Below are 20,921 nucleotides of genomic sequence, written 5' to 3' on the forward strand. Positions count from 1 at the left end.
ATGGAAAAGAACTGAGGTTTGAATTCAAACTTTTGATCTAAACACAGCCTATGTTCATTTTGTGGCAATGGATTGGCAATGAATTATGGGCATGATCCCGATCCCTAAACTCTTAAACGGTACAATATTATAATAAAAGCTTCTATATGTGAATTTCTTATATAAGTATTTTATTTTTTTCCTATTTTACAAATACTTAATTCGTCATTTGTATACTCGTATAATTATCATTTCATGCCCTAGTCGCCAAGAGTATGAGGAGTCGAAGAATTTAACTCTTTATTTGACAAATTTTGTTTAATGTAATATCTAGAGTACACACGTCTGATAGTTGTGACGACGTTGCTTAATGGCGTGACCACTGAGTACGATAAATTGGTACACCTGGTGGTGTAATCATACACGCATGGGCCGTCCAACCCAAATATTGCATGCTAAGCAATGAACTGGCGATAATGATTGATTAAAACGCAGCTGGTGACTACCCAAAGGAATTTCTGGAGTTAGAATTATTTGCGCAATTGGTGTGGATAACGATGTGCATGCGATTTTTGGGTAAGACCAGAGACGATCCCAAAGAATTTGGGGATCTCCAGGTGTCCCGCAGTCGGAATCTTTTGATGACGGAGAGCTCGGCCCCTTTTTAAAGCGTTGATATAAAGCATCATATAACGTTTTACTCAAGCGGATGCCAAAGATAATACTACTAATATTAAGCAAAGGCTAGTGGTAACTAAAGTATTAACAATGTCATAAGCACTGGAGAAAGCATTATTCACCATTTGGCGTTCATGCTGCATAGAGAAGAAAAACAAATTGCTAAAAAACACCAAGGCAAGAAGGGCAGGAATCTCAATCCAAGCACACCTTAGCGTAAGCATCATATTGACGGTCATCTCGACCAGAATACTGGTGATGAGTTAGTTAGTGAGTAGTGACAGCAGTTGAGCACAGCTCACACCAGGAGCTTTGCAAACCATGATTAGTCCATGGCCCATTTGCCTTTGTAACAAATCTGGGGACTTTGCTCATTATCTTGGCACGGTTCTGAAACTGATAATAGATAATCTGGATCCATACACAATTATAGTACATGCAACCACCGTATCTGCTTCTTGTTGGCACTGACGCTGGCGACAAGACCATGAGCACCGTCTTATGATGCAATATTGCCGTGCCCATTTCCCCTGCACAGTGCAAAACAATCATTGCAATAGCAATACAACTTGAACAGAAACAGACTGGGATGTAGTATTCGTTGTTCTTGATGACGCAGATAAAAGGGATCAATAGGACAGTGATAACTGACCTTGTGGCTGTTGCACGCAGAGTGATGCTAGATAAAGAAGACCAAACCAACAATGTTGATAAATGCATTCCGTATTAACAAGAAGGATAGCATGTCAAGCTTGGATCCAGGGCATTATGATTAATCCGTACACATTTATGCATCAGTTGCTCAAATGCTCAGCCACAATCTGCAACCAGAAAACCATAACCCAGCTAAGAACTACTAGTACATGAATAACAATGTGAGAAAATAATCCAAATATTAACAGTCGGCATTCAATTGAGAAGTAGGAAAATAGGAATATTAGCATGTGACATCGTATGGTTGATCTGTAGTAAAACAGTTCATCCGATGGTCAGGTCGAAAGGAAGGGTGTTTTAGCATATTACTATACAAAGTGTAATTAAACTAAAATGCATGATGTAAAATAGAAGCTGAAAGGGTCAGAACTGCATAAGCACCCCCGATAAAAGCATCACCTAGAAATGATATCCTATTACTGGACCAATTGATCTGCAAAAAAATAACTTTTACATATCCACAGTTGTTTGATCTCCAAAATCCTGCAATAAAAAACATTTCAGTTTAGATACAGTACAACAGAGAGATAGATGAGCACAAATATAGGGATATCCAATCGAATGGCTTATTTTCATTGAGTGTGTATATTATAACCTTCTGGAGTCATCAACATCAGAGTAATAGTGTGCAATGCAGTAAAATAACAGCTGCAATGTAAATAAAAGAAAATGTTGCGCCAACACATTTTTTAGGGCTCTGCACAATGCGTTAAAATGTCTGTAAGGTAAACAAAAAACAATGCTGCATTGGTGCCACAGAAATTTATTAACGGATGCAATGGGATCCACCCCCTTCTTTTTCTCCCATCCTAGAGTCAGGATATCACAACAACCAGGATGTGCAGAAGTACATCTTATCTCCCTCGATACACGGATATTAAGAAAGTAGGTCTTTATGTACTCTTCGTTTTCAACAGAAAGAAACATATAAGGTCTTGTGTGAAAATTTAGTCTAACCATACAATGATCTCAGCATGAATGAATGGACACATTTGATTAGTTAACAGCGTACCTGATAATAAGTGTGGAGTAAAGCGTTAGTCATCAAGCCTAACATGCACCTTTTGTTATGCAACCACCAGATGTCAAAATCAAATAAAGAAGCATCACTGCGATAGCTGTATACCGTGCAACATTAACATCCCTTTTGCATTTATTTTGAAGTGTACATTACATGAGCTAGCCTAAGGAGTTGCAGCGTTATGTCCACTCCTGGGAAATATACAGGGTCTACAGCAAATAAGGGCCAGCAATAATTCAAAAACAAAGAACCCCATGCTACTCCAGACAAAAAGGGTCCATCTCCAGTTCCAGAGTATTCTCTTGAGCAGAGGTAGTTCTGCCTCAAGCTTTAGTGATGCGGCATAGATCTCTGGGATGCCTGCACCAGGACTAAATTCAGCTCGTTGTTCAAGAATTATCCTTATTCCCATTACTGGTTCTGAAGCCTCTGTAATGCCCCTCATTTTTAGTCTTATGACCTGAGATTCTGAGGAATAGCCAGACAAAAGAGACACGCTTCGCAGAAAAGTTTCTATGAAGTGCATATGGGCACTCTTAAACTTTAGCATGCATGGTTGACTTGAGGTAGAGATCACTTTGCCGTCTGCTGATAGAAATTCTGCTCTTACCTAAACTCAATGAAAGAAGGGAAATCAGATTGAAAATAGAGACATGCTAAACACGATGTTACTAAAAAAAGGGTATCTAATATGAAAGACCAAAAAGTATGCGTATGAAACATTTATAATATCTCAACTCAAAATAATTAAAGAAAACTTAAACTGGGTATATGCTCCCTTGACACGCTACAGCAGGGAAATTATATGTTCCGTCATGATATTGGACCTTTGAGCTACAGAATGAAAGTTAACATAACTCTCTCATTGATAACCATATTGTCCCGCTACGCAACCTTATGGACAGAAAAGTTTCCTCTATCAATGCCTTATTAGCCATGTTGCTAGTGTAACACATGTCTGCATAAAGCTCACTCAATTACCCAACAATTAGCATTTGCAGCATAACGCAGTGACACCACATGCACCACACCTATCATGCTCAAGATTCATCTGTATGGCAAAGTTTTTTTTGTGTTAGATATCAACATTTTAGAGTAGGTGTCACATGTCCACCAGATTCCTTTGAGACCCATATTATATTAGAAGTAAGATTGTATCTTTTCTAGTGTATAATTTGTTTTGCTATTGGTCTCTCAAAAAAAAATTTCTATTGGCATGTCTTAAATTGATACAGTAATAAGTTGAGGGAAAAAACAGTATAACTATCATGCTTTATAGATGTCCTTTTGTGTTCCTAAAAATATTTAGGTTGTCATAAGAAAACTACGGCTGAGTGAAATAGTGAAAACTCAAAACATAATGTCCCCTGTTGAGAACCGATTCTACAGAACAACACATAAGCCTTTTAATCCTGCTAACTTTTCACTAAACATTTCAAATCTTCAAATTATATAACATCTCAGTGCACAACTGAGTTAACAGTTGGTATCTTCTCATTTGTGAAGTATGCTCAGGGACTATGTCATAAATTTTTACAGTTTAGAATGTTAATATGGGTTTCTAACAACATTTACTCGACACTGCTTCAATCGAATATCATTTTCCCTTTTATCAAAGGAATGACCAATGCAAAATCAATCTGACAAGGACAAACAGCAAAATGTACCTGGAAAACTCCAAGCCTCCGGTTGTAATCCGATTCAGGCAGCGTCAGGAACACCTCGAGCTGCATCCGCTGATTCGGCGGCACCAACCGCTGTACAGGAACAAATGCCACGGGGCTCGGTTTGGTGTAATCAAAATTCAGGGTCTCAGTAACCTGAATGGGCTCCTCCACAACTTTCCCCACCAAGAGCCCTCCTCCGAGGAACGCCATAACCAGAATCGAGCACAGAACAACGCAGACGTACACCGCCCAGAGCGACCCCCACGCCAGCCTCGCCACCATGCGCCCCACCCCTTCCCCGCCGCCGAGACGCGCGGCCGCGGCGCCCGTGGCGTGCCCAGCCACCTCGAGCGCCCACCCCCTCGCTCGCCGCACCAATCCGAGAGGGTCCGTCACGAGGAGGAACCACCATTGCAGCAGCCGAATCGGGAACGTGAGGCAGCTGATGAGCGCGCTGACTTGGAACACCACCGCCTTGATGACGAGCATGGCGAGGGACTCGAGAATGCCCGGCGGCGGAGGCGTCGGCGTCGGTGCCGGTGCCGGTGCCGGATTTAGCTTCGCGTCCCTCGCCTCCACCTCCCCCTCCACCTCCCCCTCCACCGCCGCCTCCGCCGCATCCTCCTCGTCTTCCTCCTCGGGAGGCGGGGGAGGACGGTGTGAGCTTGTCTCCTCGGAGTCGGGCTTGACGGCCTCGTCGACGACGGTGATGGTGGATGAATCAGAGAACGTAGGTGATGCGGCGGTGTCGTCCTCGTGCTGCTTCAGACTCCATCCGCGGCGCGGGCGGCGGCGGCGGAGGGTGGAGGAGGAAGGGGTGTGAGGAGGAGAGGGTGGGGAAGGGAGGGAGTCGAGGGCGTCGAAGAAGGAGTCGTCGGAGTCGAGGGAGGTGGAGGCGGCGGCGGCGGCCGGCTCGTCTGCTTCCATGGCCGGGGAATCGGAGGGATGGTCGTCGTCGGAGCATGGGGAGGAAGAGGATTCCGTGGGAAGGGGAAGAGGAATTGTGAACGGTGGGAGAAGAGAGAGACGATGGGCGGGGTATTTTTCAGTTACACCCTTGTTCTTAGCATCTATTTCTTCAGGTAGTATAACAAGACAGGAATTTTTGGACGAAATTCAACCGCATGGTGCTATCTGTAATTTTCGGGAGGATGGAGGGGGGTTATTCGTGATGATCCATGAATCCTCCCACGTGGCCACGTCCGGTGTTGTGTTTGTTGCCACGCTAACGCAACCCGTACCTTCGCTGGGCCAGCCGTTCCTCGTGTAAGGAGCCCAAGGTGTTGGCCTACTACACAAGGAGCCCGTCCACTCCGTGCTTGTTGCGTTTTGGGCCTGGCCCAATATTGCAAACGACGTTAGCGGGCTTCATCGCCTGGACGCCTTGTGCGATGAAGCCAACTACTCCCTCCGTTTCTTTCACACTGTAAGTTATTCTAGCATTTTCCACATTTATATTGATATTAATGAATGTCTAGATTAATTAACATCAATATAAATATGAGAAATGCTAGAATGACTTATTGTGAAACGGAGGAAGTAGCCAATTGAGGACCGTGGGTTCTTAGGGTGTGTTCATTAAATACAACAAAAATTAACCTATTATGGTTTGGTATAATATTTAAGACATGTTTAGATTGCTACTTTCTTAAAATTTGATAACAGTAAAACCTGGTAAATATAAAAATGATGGTGAAGTGAATAAGCACTTACGGTCCATGATCATGTGCACTTGAAGTGACGTGATATTTTTATTTAATATATGTGGGCTCAACAAAATATGGATCCACATGTTAATAATAAGATTGTGACTTCGAAGTCTGAGGAGCCTAACCACTATTCCGATGGTAGTAATATCTGCTTCAATTAGCTTTGCAGCAATGACTTTCATATGTAACATCTGGTTGGGATGCAAGTAAATAGTCATTTATTATTTTCTTTTACGGGAAAATAGTAGAAGAGGCTCATACTGTAAATATATTAACATGAGAGGTTTAATTACATGAGAGTTTATAGAGGGAGGAGGTATGCCCTATACAAAATTAGCCATTTACTAATTTGCAAATATAAAAGGCATGCCATATACAAGATGAGTTGATGAACATGTTATAGATACTAACTTTTTTCCTTGTGTCATTTAACCGTTTTATGAATATTACGAGCATCGTGATAAAAAGAACACGACACAACTCTAAAGTCTAAACTGCAACAATTCATTAATATGTGAACTTTAGTAATGATGACACTACATAAATAGAAATGCCTGCAAACATCGTTATATGTAGGTTTTTTTTCTCAAAACAAGGTAGAATACAAAATCTATCAAACAATAAAACAGAGACACTACTTACATGTCTTGGAATTTTGTAGTAGTTACGAGAATTCAAACACCACTACAAAGACCGACCAACTCCAGCACCCAGCACTACAAAAGCATATAGACGAGTATTTAGTCAACAAACAATTATTATATCTTCTACACAAGCTAGACAAGACCATAACACAATTTAAATTGTTCGTTTATAACAATATAAATGTTACTCACAATACACACTTCTCGTGTTGTCTATCTTTCCCTACTTAAAAAAAGACAAGCTATTTATCTATGAAAAAAGGCACAAAACTAACACATGGTTAATATGCATTTTGCATGGATATAATTTTTTTTATTTATGTATCTAAATTTAGTATCACCAGAACCGATAGAAAAAACGGAAGACGTGTAGAGAAAATGCTACTAATAAAATTATAGATAAGGTTTCTTTAAGTTGCACCACAAAACGATGGAACATGTGACTGCTAGAAGTAGAGTGCCAAGATTTGTGCAGAATTCTGCCAAGAATTTCCCCCCGTTGGCACGGGCCTCCCATTAATTGCAACCCCCGCACTCCAAAACGGCAAACAGCCGGGCAGCCAGCCAGCCATCCGGATCTATCCCAAAAACAAAACAACGCACACGCGCCCGCACACTATCCGGGCCACCGCATCGAGGGGGAAAAAAACGAGAGAGGAAAAAAAAAAGAAAAAAAACAAGGGGAGAAAAAAACCCTCCCCGTGTTCTCCGATCGGCGGCGAGGCGAGGCGAGGGCGGCGGAGATGAGGGGGGCGAAGCGGCCGCTCGGCGCGGTGATGGCGTGGGTGCGGCGGCAGCCGCCCAAGGTGAAGGCCTTCCTGGCCGTCGTCACCGGCATGGCCGCGCTCGTCTTCATCCGGTTCATCGTCCACGACCACGACAACCTCTTCGTCGCCGCGGAGGCCGCGCACGCGCTCGGCATCGCCGTGCTCATCTACAAGCTCACCAAGGAGAAGACCTGCGCCGGTTCGCCCCCCCCTCTCGGCTCACGTGTACGGTGTTGCCAGTTCCGTCGCGCGCGCGTGCGCGCGCGCGTCGATCCGTCGAGATCGCCGGATCCGCAACCGCGTAGCTCCGGAGTAGGATCTGTTTGTGGATTTTTGTGTTTCGTCTCGTCGACCGTGAAGTCGTTTCTGGGAGAATTGGCGGTTTTGCTAAGGCGAACATCTAGGAGGCGATGGGCTCTGCATGTTCTGAAATTCACTCGATCTGTTTGATTTCTGAGGCTCCTTCCTGTTTTTGTCGGAAAATGTTTCTGACAGTTCACGCTTAGTTGTGATTTTCCGCGAGCAGATTTGTATGGAGCGGGAGATACACGTATCACTGTGATGTTATAGGGTTTTGGGTACGGGAGAAATAGTTAATTGCTGATCTGCAGGTTGTGCCATCTTATGAAGCAGTGATAGTTGATTAATTCATTAGGAGATTTGGCTGCACGATGCTTTCACATGGCTGGGTAATAAGCTATATAGTCCTCTTGCGGAGGATGGTGCAGTTTGTTGAGAATTAACCAAGGAACCCGGTGTATTGTTTACCCTGTCCTGTTTTAGAAACAGAATGTAGGTATAGTCATTTAGAGAAACCAGCTATACCTATTCCTATATTTGTGCAAGGTTTCTGGAACAGAATTTTTACATTCATTTCTGGTTGCAACGGGTTGCAAACCCAGGTACCATTTTGCAATGAGTAGCATATGCCACTGAATGTGTGAATCATTACCGATACATATAAGCATATTTTTTTTTAAATTTCTTTATGATTTCATTCCATGATTATGCCCTCAGTGCTATCTGATCATCCGATTAATCATGATTAATCATCCTGATCGGTCCCCTGACTCCGATCAGGGACATTCATTCGATCAGTTCGATCAGAAATCTGATTGTCCAATTAATCGTTGATCAGGCACGATTAATCGTCCGATCAGAGCACCTATTGATCACTTTTTGAAAACGTCTTAGGGTTTAGTACATGTGAATATGTGCTACTACTGCTGGTTGCTTTATATTGTGATTGCTTTATACTAGGGCAAGTAAGTGACTATCTTGCCATCAATTATTAGTACTATGATTGTTTTATTAGTACTGGTATACATAGTACTGATCAGGTCGATTAATCGAGGCTGATCGACGATTAATCATCCTGATCAGTCCCTTGGCGATCAGGATCGATCAGCGATCAGATAACATTGATGCCCTGTCCTGTCCTGTTTTAGAAACTGGTTGTGGGTAAAGTCATTTAGAGATAGATGTATAGTTTTGTTTTGATTACTGTAAGATTGAGTTGGTTTGTTTGGAGCAATATTTTGTGCTTTGGCTGGAATAGAATAGTACTTCCTCCTTTTCTTTTTGTTTGACGTTGGAGCTCAAAATTGAACTAACCAACATCAAACATTTGGAAATGGAGGGAGTAGTATGTCACCATTCTTTTATTAGAGAAACCAGCTATTTCTATATTTGGGCAAGGTTTCTGGAGCAGAATGTTTCCATTCATTTCTTGGTTGCAATAGGTTGCAACCCAAAGTACTGTTTCATAGTTTTGTTTTGAACAAGAGAAGTGACTAATGAGTTGCATGCCACTGTATGCTCGACGATACAGAGAAGCATATGTTTGTTATAGCTTCTTTATGATTTCATTCCATGATTATGTGATTTATTTTTTCTGTATTAATGCACGGATAACTAAGAATATTAAAAGCTCGGTTATGATCGTATCTCTTGCAGGACTATCCCTCAAGTCTCAGGATTTAACTGCGTTGTTTCTAGCTGTTAGACTATACTGCAGCTTCGTTATGGAGTATGACATCCATACTGTGCTAGATACTGCTACACTTGCAGCTACACTTTTTGTAATCTACATGATCCGGTTCAAATTGAGACCAACTTATATGGTGGACAAGGACAATTTTGCATTGTACTATGTGGTAAGAACCACTGAACTTCTATTACATATAACATACATGTTTAGGTTGATAAGCATAATCTGGCCGGGGTGATGGTCTTACAAAATTATATTGTAGTTTGACAGACTAATACGAAACTTCTCATAAGTTTCTAGATCACCATTTCGTTTTTGCTTTTTCTAGATAATGATAGCTCTATTTCTCAGGATTTCTGATATGTGAGTTATGTGGTGAGTTTACCAAACTAACTGGCACTTTGATTTTGTTGTAGTTATTGGCTCATTAAGTATTTATCTATAAGTAGTTGTTGTTTCGCATTCTGACGACTCAACAAAATACAAACGTTAAGAGGAAGTATCACTCTGGTTGTCTTGTGCCGCATAAACTGCTGAAGACGTGATGTACTTATGTGAAACCTTGTAGATATCAGTCAGTAATGGGTCTGTAGAAGTGTTATCACTTTATTTATTACTCACTGAAAATGCTGAACCCATAATGTGTGCCAAACTGTTTTGCTTGTGAAGTCAGCTGTAATGCTCATAAATCTCTTAGTTAAAATGGATGCTTACTTATCGGGTTCTTTTATTTATTACTTTTTTGAAGGTGGTACCTTGTGCTGTGCTAGCACTGCTTATTCATCCTTCAACATCTCATAACATTGTGAACCGTATCAGCTGGGCATTTTGTGTTTACTTGGAAGCTGTCTCAGTTCTACCACAGCTGCGTTTGATGCAAAACACAAAGGTAAATAGCATGCATTTTCCTTGACTGCAGGGGCGAAGTTTCCTGAACATGTTTTCCATCTTTTGCAGATTGTTGAGCCGTTCACAGCACACTATGTGTTTGCATTGGGAGTTGCAAGGTTTCTTAGCTGTGCACACTGGGTTCTTCAGGTTCGTCTTCTAAACAAACCCCAAGCTTACTTTTATATGTGTTCCCCTGTTTATTGATTTTGTCATTACTTTCTTTGTTTCTTCTGTACCATACCCAGCGCACAGAATCCCAACACTTAATTTACAATAATGTTTTTTTTTTGAGGTTTGGCATTTCTTGTCTGTTTTATGGTAGCCGTTCTACTTTGATAAATGACCTTATTATGTTAGTTTTCTCAACTCATGTACTTTAGAGGTATCATCAATGAACAACCTGGTCATGATGCTTCCTTGTTTACCTTGATTTGTTTTTTCTAGTATAATTGCATCATCTTAAAAGCTCTTTTTTTAATGGTTAAGGACATCTTGGGGAAATTTCTGTACTTGTTCATTCAATAGTTGTTACTCATGGGTTTTCAGAAACAAAAAACTATCCACAATGTTGAATTTGACACTTTATATATGCATGGAATTTATGTTAATTTAAAGACAACAAATTCATCCTGCAGGTATTGGATACTCGTGGTCGATTGTTGACTGCTCTGGGCTATGGCTTGTGGCCATCTATGGTGCTTCTGTCGGAAATCGTGCAGACATTCATCCTTGCTGATTTCTGCTACTACTATGTGAAGAGGTACATTTAGGGTCACTAGTTTAACTATTTAATTTGATTGTGAACTTCATCTAATGCATGTTTGCTGGGTGCAGTTTGGTCGGTGGGCAGCTGGTGCTACGGCTTCCATCTGGGGTGGTGTAAGAACTGTAGAAGGATACAAAGCTTCCAGCTTCACCCATTTTTATGTACTCTGAATAACAGTTATGTTCTAGTGTCCGACCTTCTGTGTCTCTTACCAAGACCGAGACCGGAGCCTTTTTTTTACTTGATATTTTGAGGTATAACTATTAATGACAAGTGCACTAGAGTCTTCTTAAACATAGGTCGTTGAATGACTGTTTATAGTTGCGAATGTGCTGATACTTTGGTTCAATTTAGCTTCTGGGTACATGGTTGTCGTGATTTTACAATGGGAAGTTGGCGTGTGAACTGATGATGGTGTCTTTTGATTATGTTCGTGTTTGCAATGTGGTATTCCAGTCCTGGTAAAATGAGCCATGGTCTTCAGGCCCCATTTTTAATTACAACAATTTTGTAGTAGGAACTATATTGCTTACCGGGCAAAGCTACAGAGCGATTCTTGTGGTACGAATTTTTGTTTGCAGAGAAGTTTCATAAAGATCGCCTAGTCGTGTTACATTGAACATGTGGGGATCGTCAAAGCCGCCCCGTGCTAGTCCACTCAACATATTGTACGCACTGGTTTACTGACTGGTTATGTGCATACGCTACGTTATCTGGTTGAATTTAGGGAGTTTATCAGTTGCCTCATGCTTAGTAGCTTGCATCTCACATCAGTTTCGTGTGCAAATCCTTTTGTTTGTTGACCAAACCAGAATACGGCCGGGCCTGAGAACTAGCGAAAAGAAAAGTTGACGACGACCCTGCTTGTGTCTTGCCAGTTCATTTTGAAAAGCTGACTGGGATTAAGTTTCATCAAACACGCTTGCATTATTTGGTCCCCATTGTTAAAGGTTTACCTTCTTTGCTTCCGCAGGAACGCTCTGTAGCGGTATTCTACAGACAACTTATCAGAAAAGGAGTTATCTATCCAACAAGGCAAAATTTACTATAGGGCACCAAAAAATTACGGTTTTTGCTATGAGACATCCGAAGATCGTGAATCTTTTCGTGGACACTGTAAAAAAGTGGACACTCCTCCTATTATTTTATTATTTCCAGTCAAAATGGAGAGAGAAAGAGTTATGTAAGTACCAAAATGCACCTGCTCTCTCTCTTCTCTTTTCCCCTTTTTCTTCCTCGCGCTTAGTACTGAGCCGAGCAGACGCGTGACGCGCGCAGCCAACGCTGCCGGCTCGAGCCGGGACGGCTCGGCCACGGCGGGGCGGCGGCGCATCGCCGGGGTTCACCGCCGACGGCGACGACGCACGGCGGCATCCCGGCGCACGGCATGGCGATGCACGGTGGCACCGAGCTCTCAGGGAGCTCGGCGGCGGCGCAATGGCGACTGGCCCGGCAGGGATACGGTGGCGCGTGCCTCAAATCGAGGGTGCCGCGGAGGGGTGGTGAATGCCGCCGGACCAGTTGATGGTGATGTCAAAGTCGCCGTCGACGAGCGATAGCGATGATGTTGACGTCCTCGACTTGCAGGACGTGCTCCAGCGATTCGGGTTTCATACCATCTGTATGGTGGCGTTCGGGCACGACCTGCCCTGCCTCGCCGACGGCGGGGTCATGGAGGATGCCAGGTCGGATTTCATGCACTCCTTCGGCGAGGCGCAGAACCTTGTCGTCGGACGCTTCTTTGATCTCATCGAGGTCTCCTGGAAGATCAAGAAGTGGCTCAACGTCGGCACCATACGCCGTCTGAGGAAGGCCATCGCCGACGTCCACACCTTCGCCATGGACATCGTCCGCGCCCGGCGCCAGAGCGCGTCCGTGCAAGACAGAGACGACGTCCTGTCGAGGTTTGTGGCGAGTGACGAGCACAGTGACGAGGTCCTCCGCGACATCGTCCTCAGCTTCCTCATCGTCGGCCGTGACACGACGGCGTCGGGGCTGAGCTGGTTCTTCTGTCTCTTGTCGTCCCGGCCGGACGTCGTGGCGCGCATCGCCGACGAGGTCCGCGCGGTGAGGAAGCCGACCGACACACGCCTCGGCGAGCCGTTTCGGTTCGATGCGCTCTGGGAGATGCACTACCTCCATGCCGCACTCACGGAGTCGATGCGGTTGTACCCGCCGGCGTCAGTCGTGCGCGGCGGACGACACACTCCCCGACGGCACGCTCGTCCGCGCCGGTTGGTCCGTGACGTACAGCGCATACGCCATCGAGCGAGGACTGCTTGGAGTACAGGCCGGAGCGGTGGCTCGGCGAGGACGGCGTGTTCCAGCCGGCGAGCCAGAGAAAGAGAGATGCCGGCGAGCCAGAGAAAGAGAGATTGACAAGTGAGCCCGTGGGCATAATTTTTTCAGTAGAAGATCTTGCCATACTCCTCCTTCATGACATAACCTAAATAACCGTTTTCTTAGCAAACACTTGCTCTGTAATTCTAGATTCTGAATGTCAAGGCCGCCGCACTCCTTTAGCTTGCATGGAACACTCCATTGGTGTTTACCCCTTGCCCCGTACCCACAGGTCCCACATCCATGCGTACCACCATATGTCCCCTTCCCCTCTCCTCTAGTGATGGCAATCAGCGCTTTACCTCTTGCATTTTCGTACTAATTATCGAGGCTTCCATGGCTAAATATTAGGTCAAATAGGCCCAAACCAGTGCATCCTCGAATGCATGTTGGACTTAAGACGAGCAATCATGGAGAAAGTCTAATGGTAAGAGAGGTAAAAAAGAGGTAAGGGTTTGTTAGGTTCAAAATTTTTGGCCTAACAAAATTACCTTGCAACTGTTGGCGCTACCAAGTTTTGGTAGCATAGAATTTCCAATTACTATAGGAAAAAAACTAGTAGCATACCAAACATTTGTCGATATAAAAATTAGCTTCAATCCAAATAATCTCACAGTTTATTTTTTCTTTTACATGAAAAGATGGAAAAAGACCATCATCATCATATAATAGAGTAAGCTAGAGCAGTACTCTCTCTGTCCCCATAGAAAACAACCTAGTACCGATATGACACATCTTAAATTTATAGTACTGCAATGTCATATTTGGTTCTATATTCGTTTTTTATAGGACGGATGGAGTTCAGTTAAACAGGTGGAAGCAGAAAGCGCTCGAGGACAGTTCGTGTTTGCGCCATTAGCATATTGGCCCTCCATCGATGGAACTCATAAAGCAAGATTATCATAGGAATGATCACTATGAAGGCCACGGCCACAAGCACGGCTAACGCTCCATTCAAGTAGTTGTTTTCGCGGAAGAAAAGGCCAGCCACGCATAAGAACAGCACACCGAGGACGAACAAAAACGCCACATAACCGATGTTCCCCTTGGTCGACCCGACGTATTGGTAGGTCGCGTGAACCTCGGCGATGGCCGCCGCGATCCTGTCGACGTCGCCCTCGCCCAGTCGCTGCGACGCCAGCAGCCTCGGCCGCCACTCCGGCGGCATTGCTCCCGCCGCGAACGCCGCGTCGATCTCATCCTTGATGTTGCTAGTGCCGCTGCCGCTGTTGCTCATGGTGATCGATGCCTCTGAACTGAATTGCTGATGAATGGATATGATGGTTTTGCATGTATCAATCGATTGTCTTCTTTCTGCGTCCCTGCGTACTATTCCTTCCTTCCAGGCAGATTTTGTTGCGATACCTCCGCCTAGGGCAAATTTATAACGCGTGCTGCCATATTCAACTCGGAATATTCGTGCAAAAAAAAATCCAACTCGGAATAGTTGTTGCAACTAAAAAAGGTTACAGTACGTACTACCGTGAATCCGAGCCCGATTGCCGTTTACGCAATGGGCCCATCGTTCTCCTTGACTAGTTGCTGAGTCTGAATCGTATCTTTGAACCGCACAATACTCACGACCCCCCCAACTATTAAACGGTGCAATTTAATTTTTAGACGTTTTTGAGGGGTGGTTTTTGCTAACGTGACGTCATGTGAGATCCACATGTCATCATCTGTTTCTCCTTCCCTTCTTCCTCCTCCCTCTCTCTCTCTCTCCCCTTTCCCTCTCTCTTTCTCTCCCCTTTCTCTTCCCCTTAGTCCGTCTACGGGGGGTGGGGAGCAGGGAGCGGGGCTGGAGCGCCGACGGAGGAGGTGTAGGAGATTCCAGGGCGATGATGGCGTGGGCAGTGACGGTACCAGAGCTGGTTGTGGGCACAAAGCCACAAAGGCAGTGGACGAGGTCGATACGCCAGCGGAGGTGGAGCGGGATGGTGGCCACCATGGCAAAGAGGGAGGAAGTTGGCGCATGAGAGGGTGGCAAGGTGATGGCGAAACGGTCTAGTGGCCCGAGGTGACACGGGCAACGGGATCGTGGTAGAGTCAGCAGTTACTCTGTCACGGGGGATCAAACCCAACCCAACTACGTGGATGGATCCAGCGAGTGTCGAGGGTCGAGCTCCCCTGTGATGATTGGCCGACAGCGTGACACCGGCACAGTGTGTGTCGAAGGCTTTCGATGGTGGTGGTAGCGGAGTGTGCAGTAGTTTAGTTCTTGGGAGGGGTGAAAATTTGGGCGAAAGCTCTGCCTTCGGGCTGGCAACAACGACGCATGCGGGTGCCGCTTTCCTTTTGGGGTGTTGCTGCATTTTCTTGTCTCTCCCAATTACTTTCTTCAGGTGAGAACCTTGTCCTGGCTCCCCGGGACAAGCAGCGGAGGCGCTCTTGTTGTCGTTCCCTTCTTAGAGGCATCGTCTTGAAGATCTCCTGTTTCGCTCTTGCAGCGGGTATTGTTGTAGACGCGTAGTGCGGTTGTTTTTTTTTCTTTTTTCCTGACTATAGTCTTCCAGACTATAAACTTGTATTTTTCTCTTGCTATATCAATACTTGAAACTTGTCCTGTCTTATACTGTTCGTTTCGAAAAAGAAAGAGAGTTTTCAATATCGAGGTGAAGGACAGCGTAGCGCAATTTTATCCTCCTCTCCATTTACACACGGTCGAGTACGCGAAGCGAGAGCCAGGCCGTCGCTCCATGCTAGCGTCTGATTGATACCTTCTCCCTCGCTAGCAGGTGTTCGATGGGGAAAAATATTTGGTGGAGACCGGCTGCAAACAGCTCCTGTGCAGCCCCACCCCCCGATGATTGCCATGTGGACTCCCGCAGGATCGGACGTCTCGCTCGTTACGTCTTCCGGTGCAATACAAATAGTATGGATCTGTAGGGTTTCTCTTACTGTCGGAGGTGGAGTTACCGCACTCTGGCGATTAGCATAGTTACCGTATGGTAACCACGGTAACCGTGGCAAACCGTATAGAATTTATCACAAAATTAAATTAGTTTATAAATTTATTTGATGTTAATGGGTTATCACGGTTTTATTTTGTTGTGCCCCGACGGTAGGCGTGATTATTTTTTGTAGGCGTGATTATCGTGTGGGTACCACTGGTTTTGTAAACCTCGGTGTGTATGAGCCTCGCTTGACTCGGCTCACGAGCTCAAATCCATCGCTGATCGGCATCTCTCCTCTGTAGCCGCAGCCGCCGCCTCTCTTGTCAACGTCTACTGTGTCTCGTCCGCCGCTGCAGCCTTTCTCTTCTCTCGTCCGTCATCCGCTTGGCGGCGATGGCGAGCGCGAACACCTCTCGTTGGTTCAGGTTCACACCTTGTTGACAATGGACACCACCCACTATACTGCAGCAGGTCACCACCCATGCTATTGCCAGCGGGAGATTTGCCAGTTCAGAGCTTGAGGATGATGATGCCCATGCTGTACTGTAAACGTCAGTCTTGGCACACTCGCCTTCTTGAGACTGCACGTCATGCCATCCGAAAATGTTAGTGGCACTATCATTGCCATCCGAAAATGTTAGTGGCATTAGATTTTTGGGTGCATGCAAAACGAGATAAACCATTAGCGTATAATTAATTGAGTTTTAATTATTACAAGAATGTGGATTTATTTGGTATTTTAAAGCAACTTCTATATAGAAAGTTTTCGTACTAAATGTGCCTTTTAGTAATTTGAAAAGCGTGCTAACGAAAACCGAGATAGAATTTACATATTTATCAAAAAAGAACATGACCAAGTATGCAGAATTTTTTTTGGGAATATGCAAGAAACACATCTTTGTATTAAGAGAAATAAATGTTATTTATAAACTGAACAAACGAAAACTTGAAGCGGGACGGGATACCTGAGAGGTACAACAAAGGACTTGAAGCTATAATCTCACAAACGATGGTGACGGCCTAGGGACTCCTGAAACTAGAGACCAAGCGCCAGCACTGCCACCCTGGCCAGGCGCCATAACTCTGCTTCTACAGCCATAGCTTTCGCTACTTCCGCCTAGGGCCGCTGCTGGAGATTGAACACCCAACTCTTTATTTCCTTCCAGATCATCCAGGTGACCAGCGTTGCAATAGTATGAAATCCCCATCAGAGATCCTTCGCGACTTTCTTCCTACTTTCCTACTGGTGCAAAGCCACTGATGGAAGGAGGCAGGCCGACTGATTAATCACCCTAAGAACCCACCATCAGAGGTGTCGGGATTCCGGGCAAGCGACCAAGATGTGATCTATTCTCTTCATGCTGGTCGCATAGAACACAGCGGATGGGGTGGGGGAGCCCCCAACGGAGTAGACGATCAGCAATCCATCATCTATTCATCATATTTTCAGTTCATATAGATGCATGAACCCCAAGAGATGTACTTTGAGTGCGGAGCAAATTTGTTTAGAGCCAGAAAGCATAATAATGCCAGCAAAGCACTGCTGTTAAACAAAAGTCTGCCATTTAATTTACCATTTTTTCACATGTGTTGATCTAATTAAAAACTGCGTTAATTCCTTTAACTGAGCATGAAACTCTATTACTGAAATGTGTGCACTGACCAAGTAACCATGAAGAAATGAAATGCTCAATTTAGTAATTGCTATGGGATATGTTTATTCTTATGGCTAAATAAAATATACCAGTCTCCTAAATTTTTAGATGTATCAAATCTACATGATGAAAGGTTAAATCAATATTAGCATTGTTAGAATCTGCAAATGTTCAGACTACGCATCTTCTGAAATGTAGCAGTTAACAACTACTCCCTCCGTCCCAAAAAAAAGACAAACCCTGGGTTTCCGTGTCCAACGTTTGACCGTCCGTCTTATTTGAAAAAATTATGAAAAAAATTAAAAGGATAAGTCACGCATAAAGTATTAATCATGTTTTATCATCTAACAACAATGAAAATACTAATTATAAAAAAATTTCATATAAGACGGACAGTCAAACGTTGGACACGTAGATCCAGGGTTTGTTTTTTTAGGACGGATGGAGTATAATAGTTGGGATGTAGAAGCCCAAATTGAACTAGCTAATCAAATCAATCTTGATCAATCATGTAATCCCGCACAATGCTAGGAAGAAGCAAGCCGTGGAGAAATTGGGAGAAGCTGCCGTTGTGCAGGAAGTCTAAGGTTATATTTAGTAAAGCTCCAACTACTAAACCCAGCTCCACCCTACAGTTTATTTTGTAAGAGAGTTTCACTCAGCTCCATTCCTATTTTAGATAAAACTGACTCTACATATCGTAAGACGAGCAGCTTAATTGCCGCTATTGGGACCGACTGGCCGAGGACCCGCGCGAGGTAATAGGCCCTCAGCGGCAGCAGGTTGGGGTGGCGTATCTCGCAGCTCGATCGCCATGGAGGCATCGATGCCTATCTGCACACCCTGCAACTGGTGAACATATAATTAACCATGCATATATAATACTAGTACATAGCATTTGGCCATTTGCAAATGCAATCAGCAAGAGACAATTAGCTTGATCATTTATGTATGTCTTAATGAAAATGCTTATTGATAATTTGAGTGCAAGAAAGCAGCAGCATTATGATCAAGAGATCTGAGCCTATGAGCCGAGACGGGCTTGGTAGCCGAGTCGCGAGCGAGGCTCATACGTGTCCTATTTGCAATGGGCCTGGAGCCAAAACGAGCGAGACGTACTCCAATGACAAGATTGATTAACTTGAGGTATATTACTTCACAATCATATAGATTTAAATTCGAGTTACAAGTTATATAAAAAGAAGAGATATAACAGTGAATATATTCAATTTAATTTGTTCCTTTTCTTAGACCTGGTAGAAGTGAAATTTAAACTTGCATGTTCATATAGTGATATAATTTTTTTATATTTAAGTAACATGCAATAAATTAACGAGGGAATGTCTCCTTGGATAAATGAAAATACATATGTTACTTGCTGTGATTGGTGACGGCGAATTCAGTTGGATCTCCATCAAACTATCTTGATCTCGTGTTCTATTGAATCGTGTTGTGGGTGCTGGATAGCTAATACGTAGAGATAATGGGTAGTCCCGTAACCCGCATAAAAACCCGCTTGCTAGTTTATTTTCTACATAATAGTATAAAATTTAGAAGAAAAAATAAACTAGAAGTGAGATAAACGGGCTAAAAAAACCCGCTTGCCCGTCCGGCCGCCCCGCATCCCTACTACTAATTACACGCTGGCAATGCTCAGCCTCCTCGAGCTCCAGGCGACGACGCCCCGCGCATAAGCCACCATCCAGGTCCTAAACCTGTTCGATACCGGCCGAATGCAAGCACGTCGATCGGCTCGAAGCCAGGGGCGCAGATCTACAGTAAAAAAGCCGGCGGGTCTGACACCGACGATAAAACCTATAGCGAAACTGTTTATCCATATGCTATAACATCATGATCTAAGTATAGTTAGTATACTATAACACCATTAGATAAGTTCTGACACCAAACAAATCGATTTTACTGCTCGAAGCGGTACCACTAGCGGGTCCAGGACAGCGACAAAGGACATCGATCGCCGCATCGACGACGCCTGCACGCAGGTGAACTGGGGGCGTCAACGTGTTCACCTCCATCTGCCAGGTCGACACATCGCCGATCGACCACGCGGCGCCGCGCCTTGAACGCGAAGAACATCCACGTATACCGTTGCATGGAGGACGTCCCCGCCGGCCCTACTGCTGGTGCCATACCACAAAGAGCGCAGCGCAAGATGGCCAGCTAGCTGAACCGCGAGGTGCTCGAGCGTGCCCCATGGACCATCGGCATCTTTGCCGACCGCGAGGTGCTCGAGGAGCACTTGTTGCGTCAGCCTCGAGCGCCGAGATGGCGGCGAGGATGAAGACAAAGGGAAGGATGTAGCCGAGCCCCACAGCGCGCCGGTACCACCCCGCCCCCCATCCACCACCACCACGGCGGCCCTGACACCCCCCGCGAGCGGCGAGGGCGGTTATGGCTACGGTGCCACCCACACCTTCATCGAGTCGATGACGCCGTTGCTACTCGGGATGTTGATGCTGCACATGCTCGGTGAGATCCGTAGCTGCATCCTCCTCCCCGCCAACGACGGGAGCTCTGACTCCGGTGACAGTGGTGGCCTAGGGTTCTGGCAACAGCGACGGCGGCAAGGCGGTGGCATTGGGTGTGACATGCTAATTGCGCATGTGGTGATATGTCTAAATTGGCAAAATTTGCTACATGACACTCATAGTTTATGGTCTATGCTACAAGACACTCAAAGAACGTGTAAAAACATGTAAATTAGCTGTTGAACACCGAACAAATTATTTTATTTTATCCGGTGCAAATGGAGAGAGAAACTTTAAGAAAAGACAATTTTGTCTATGGGGCATGTTTGTTTTAAACCCATTCAGGTCTAGTTCTAACTGAACCCATACTAGGGGAGTAAAAATGGACCGGGTCAGAGGAGTGAGAATGGTCTGGGTCAGGTTTGCATCGGATCCAATCACCTTACAACCTATGGACACGGGGGCAAATTGGTGCATTCCACACTGTTTCTCTCTACGTTTGTACTAAATATAATAAAATAATGCGTCTAGTGTTCAACAGCTAATCACCATGCATGTTTTTACGGTGACCTATAGCAAATATGTGTTTTTTGGATATACTGCAGCAAAGACCATGAACTTTTAAGTGTCCCGTAGTAAATTTTACCAACTAAATATCACAGCATTAGTTGGCATGCGTATTGCAGAACACCCAGTAGCGGAGCAGCCGCACTATCGACA

General features: G+C 44.7%; 3 protein-coding genes and 1 long non-coding RNA gene across 4 annotated transcripts; 2 read left to right on the top strand and 2 right to left on the bottom strand.

Annotated features, from left to right (window-relative positions):
• Nucleotides 1-689: 689 nt before the first annotated feature.
• LOC136351778 (uncharacterized) lies at nt 690-1,504 on the bottom strand. Its single transcript, XR_010734982.1, has 2 exons — nt 1,310-1,504; nt 690-1,187 (listed from the first exon to the last, which is right to left on the bottom strand). It is a non-coding gene; the product is annotated as an uncharacterized lncRNA (long non-coding RNA).
• A 990-nt stretch (nt 1,505-2,494) lies between these two features.
• LOC4347686 (seipin-2) lies at nt 2,495-5,071 on the bottom strand. Its single transcript, XM_015795828.3, has 2 exons — nt 4,060-5,071; nt 2,495-3,002 (listed from the first exon to the last, which is right to left on the bottom strand). Exons 1-2 carry the CDS (start codon nt 4,984-4,986, stop codon nt 2,556-2,558), a joined length of 1,374 nt encoding a protein of 457 aa, XP_015651314.1. The 5' UTR covers nt 4,987-5,071; the 3' UTR covers nt 2,495-2,555.
• A 1,963-nt stretch (nt 5,072-7,034) lies between these two features.
• On the top strand, nt 7,035-11,254 carry LOC4347687 (uncharacterized). Its single transcript, XM_015756993.3, has 6 exons — nt 7,035-7,378; nt 9,136-9,335; nt 9,918-10,058; nt 10,127-10,207; nt 10,696-10,820; nt 10,895-11,254. The coding sequence occupies exons 1-6, from the start codon at nt 7,156-7,158 to the stop codon at nt 10,941-10,943; spliced, it is 819 nt and encodes a 272-aa protein (XP_015612479.1). The 5' UTR covers nt 7,035-7,155; the 3' UTR covers nt 10,944-11,254.
• Nucleotides 11,255-12,332: 1,078 nt separating this feature from the next.
• Nucleotides 12,333-13,349, top strand: LOC107278873 (cytochrome P450 CYP94D108-like). Its single transcript, XM_015755752.1, has 2 exons — nt 12,333-13,013; nt 13,317-13,349. The coding sequence occupies exons 1-2, from the start codon at nt 12,333-12,335 to the stop codon at nt 13,347-13,349; spliced, it is 714 nt and encodes a 237-aa protein (XP_015611238.1).
• Nucleotides 13,350-20,921: the final 7,572 nt, after the last annotated feature.

This window comes from Oryza sativa, chromosome 9, assembly GCF_034140825.1.
Source record: "Oryza sativa Japonica Group chromosome 9, ASM3414082v1".
Lineage (NCBI taxonomy): Eukaryota > Viridiplantae > Streptophyta > Magnoliopsida > Poales > Poaceae > Oryza > Oryza sativa.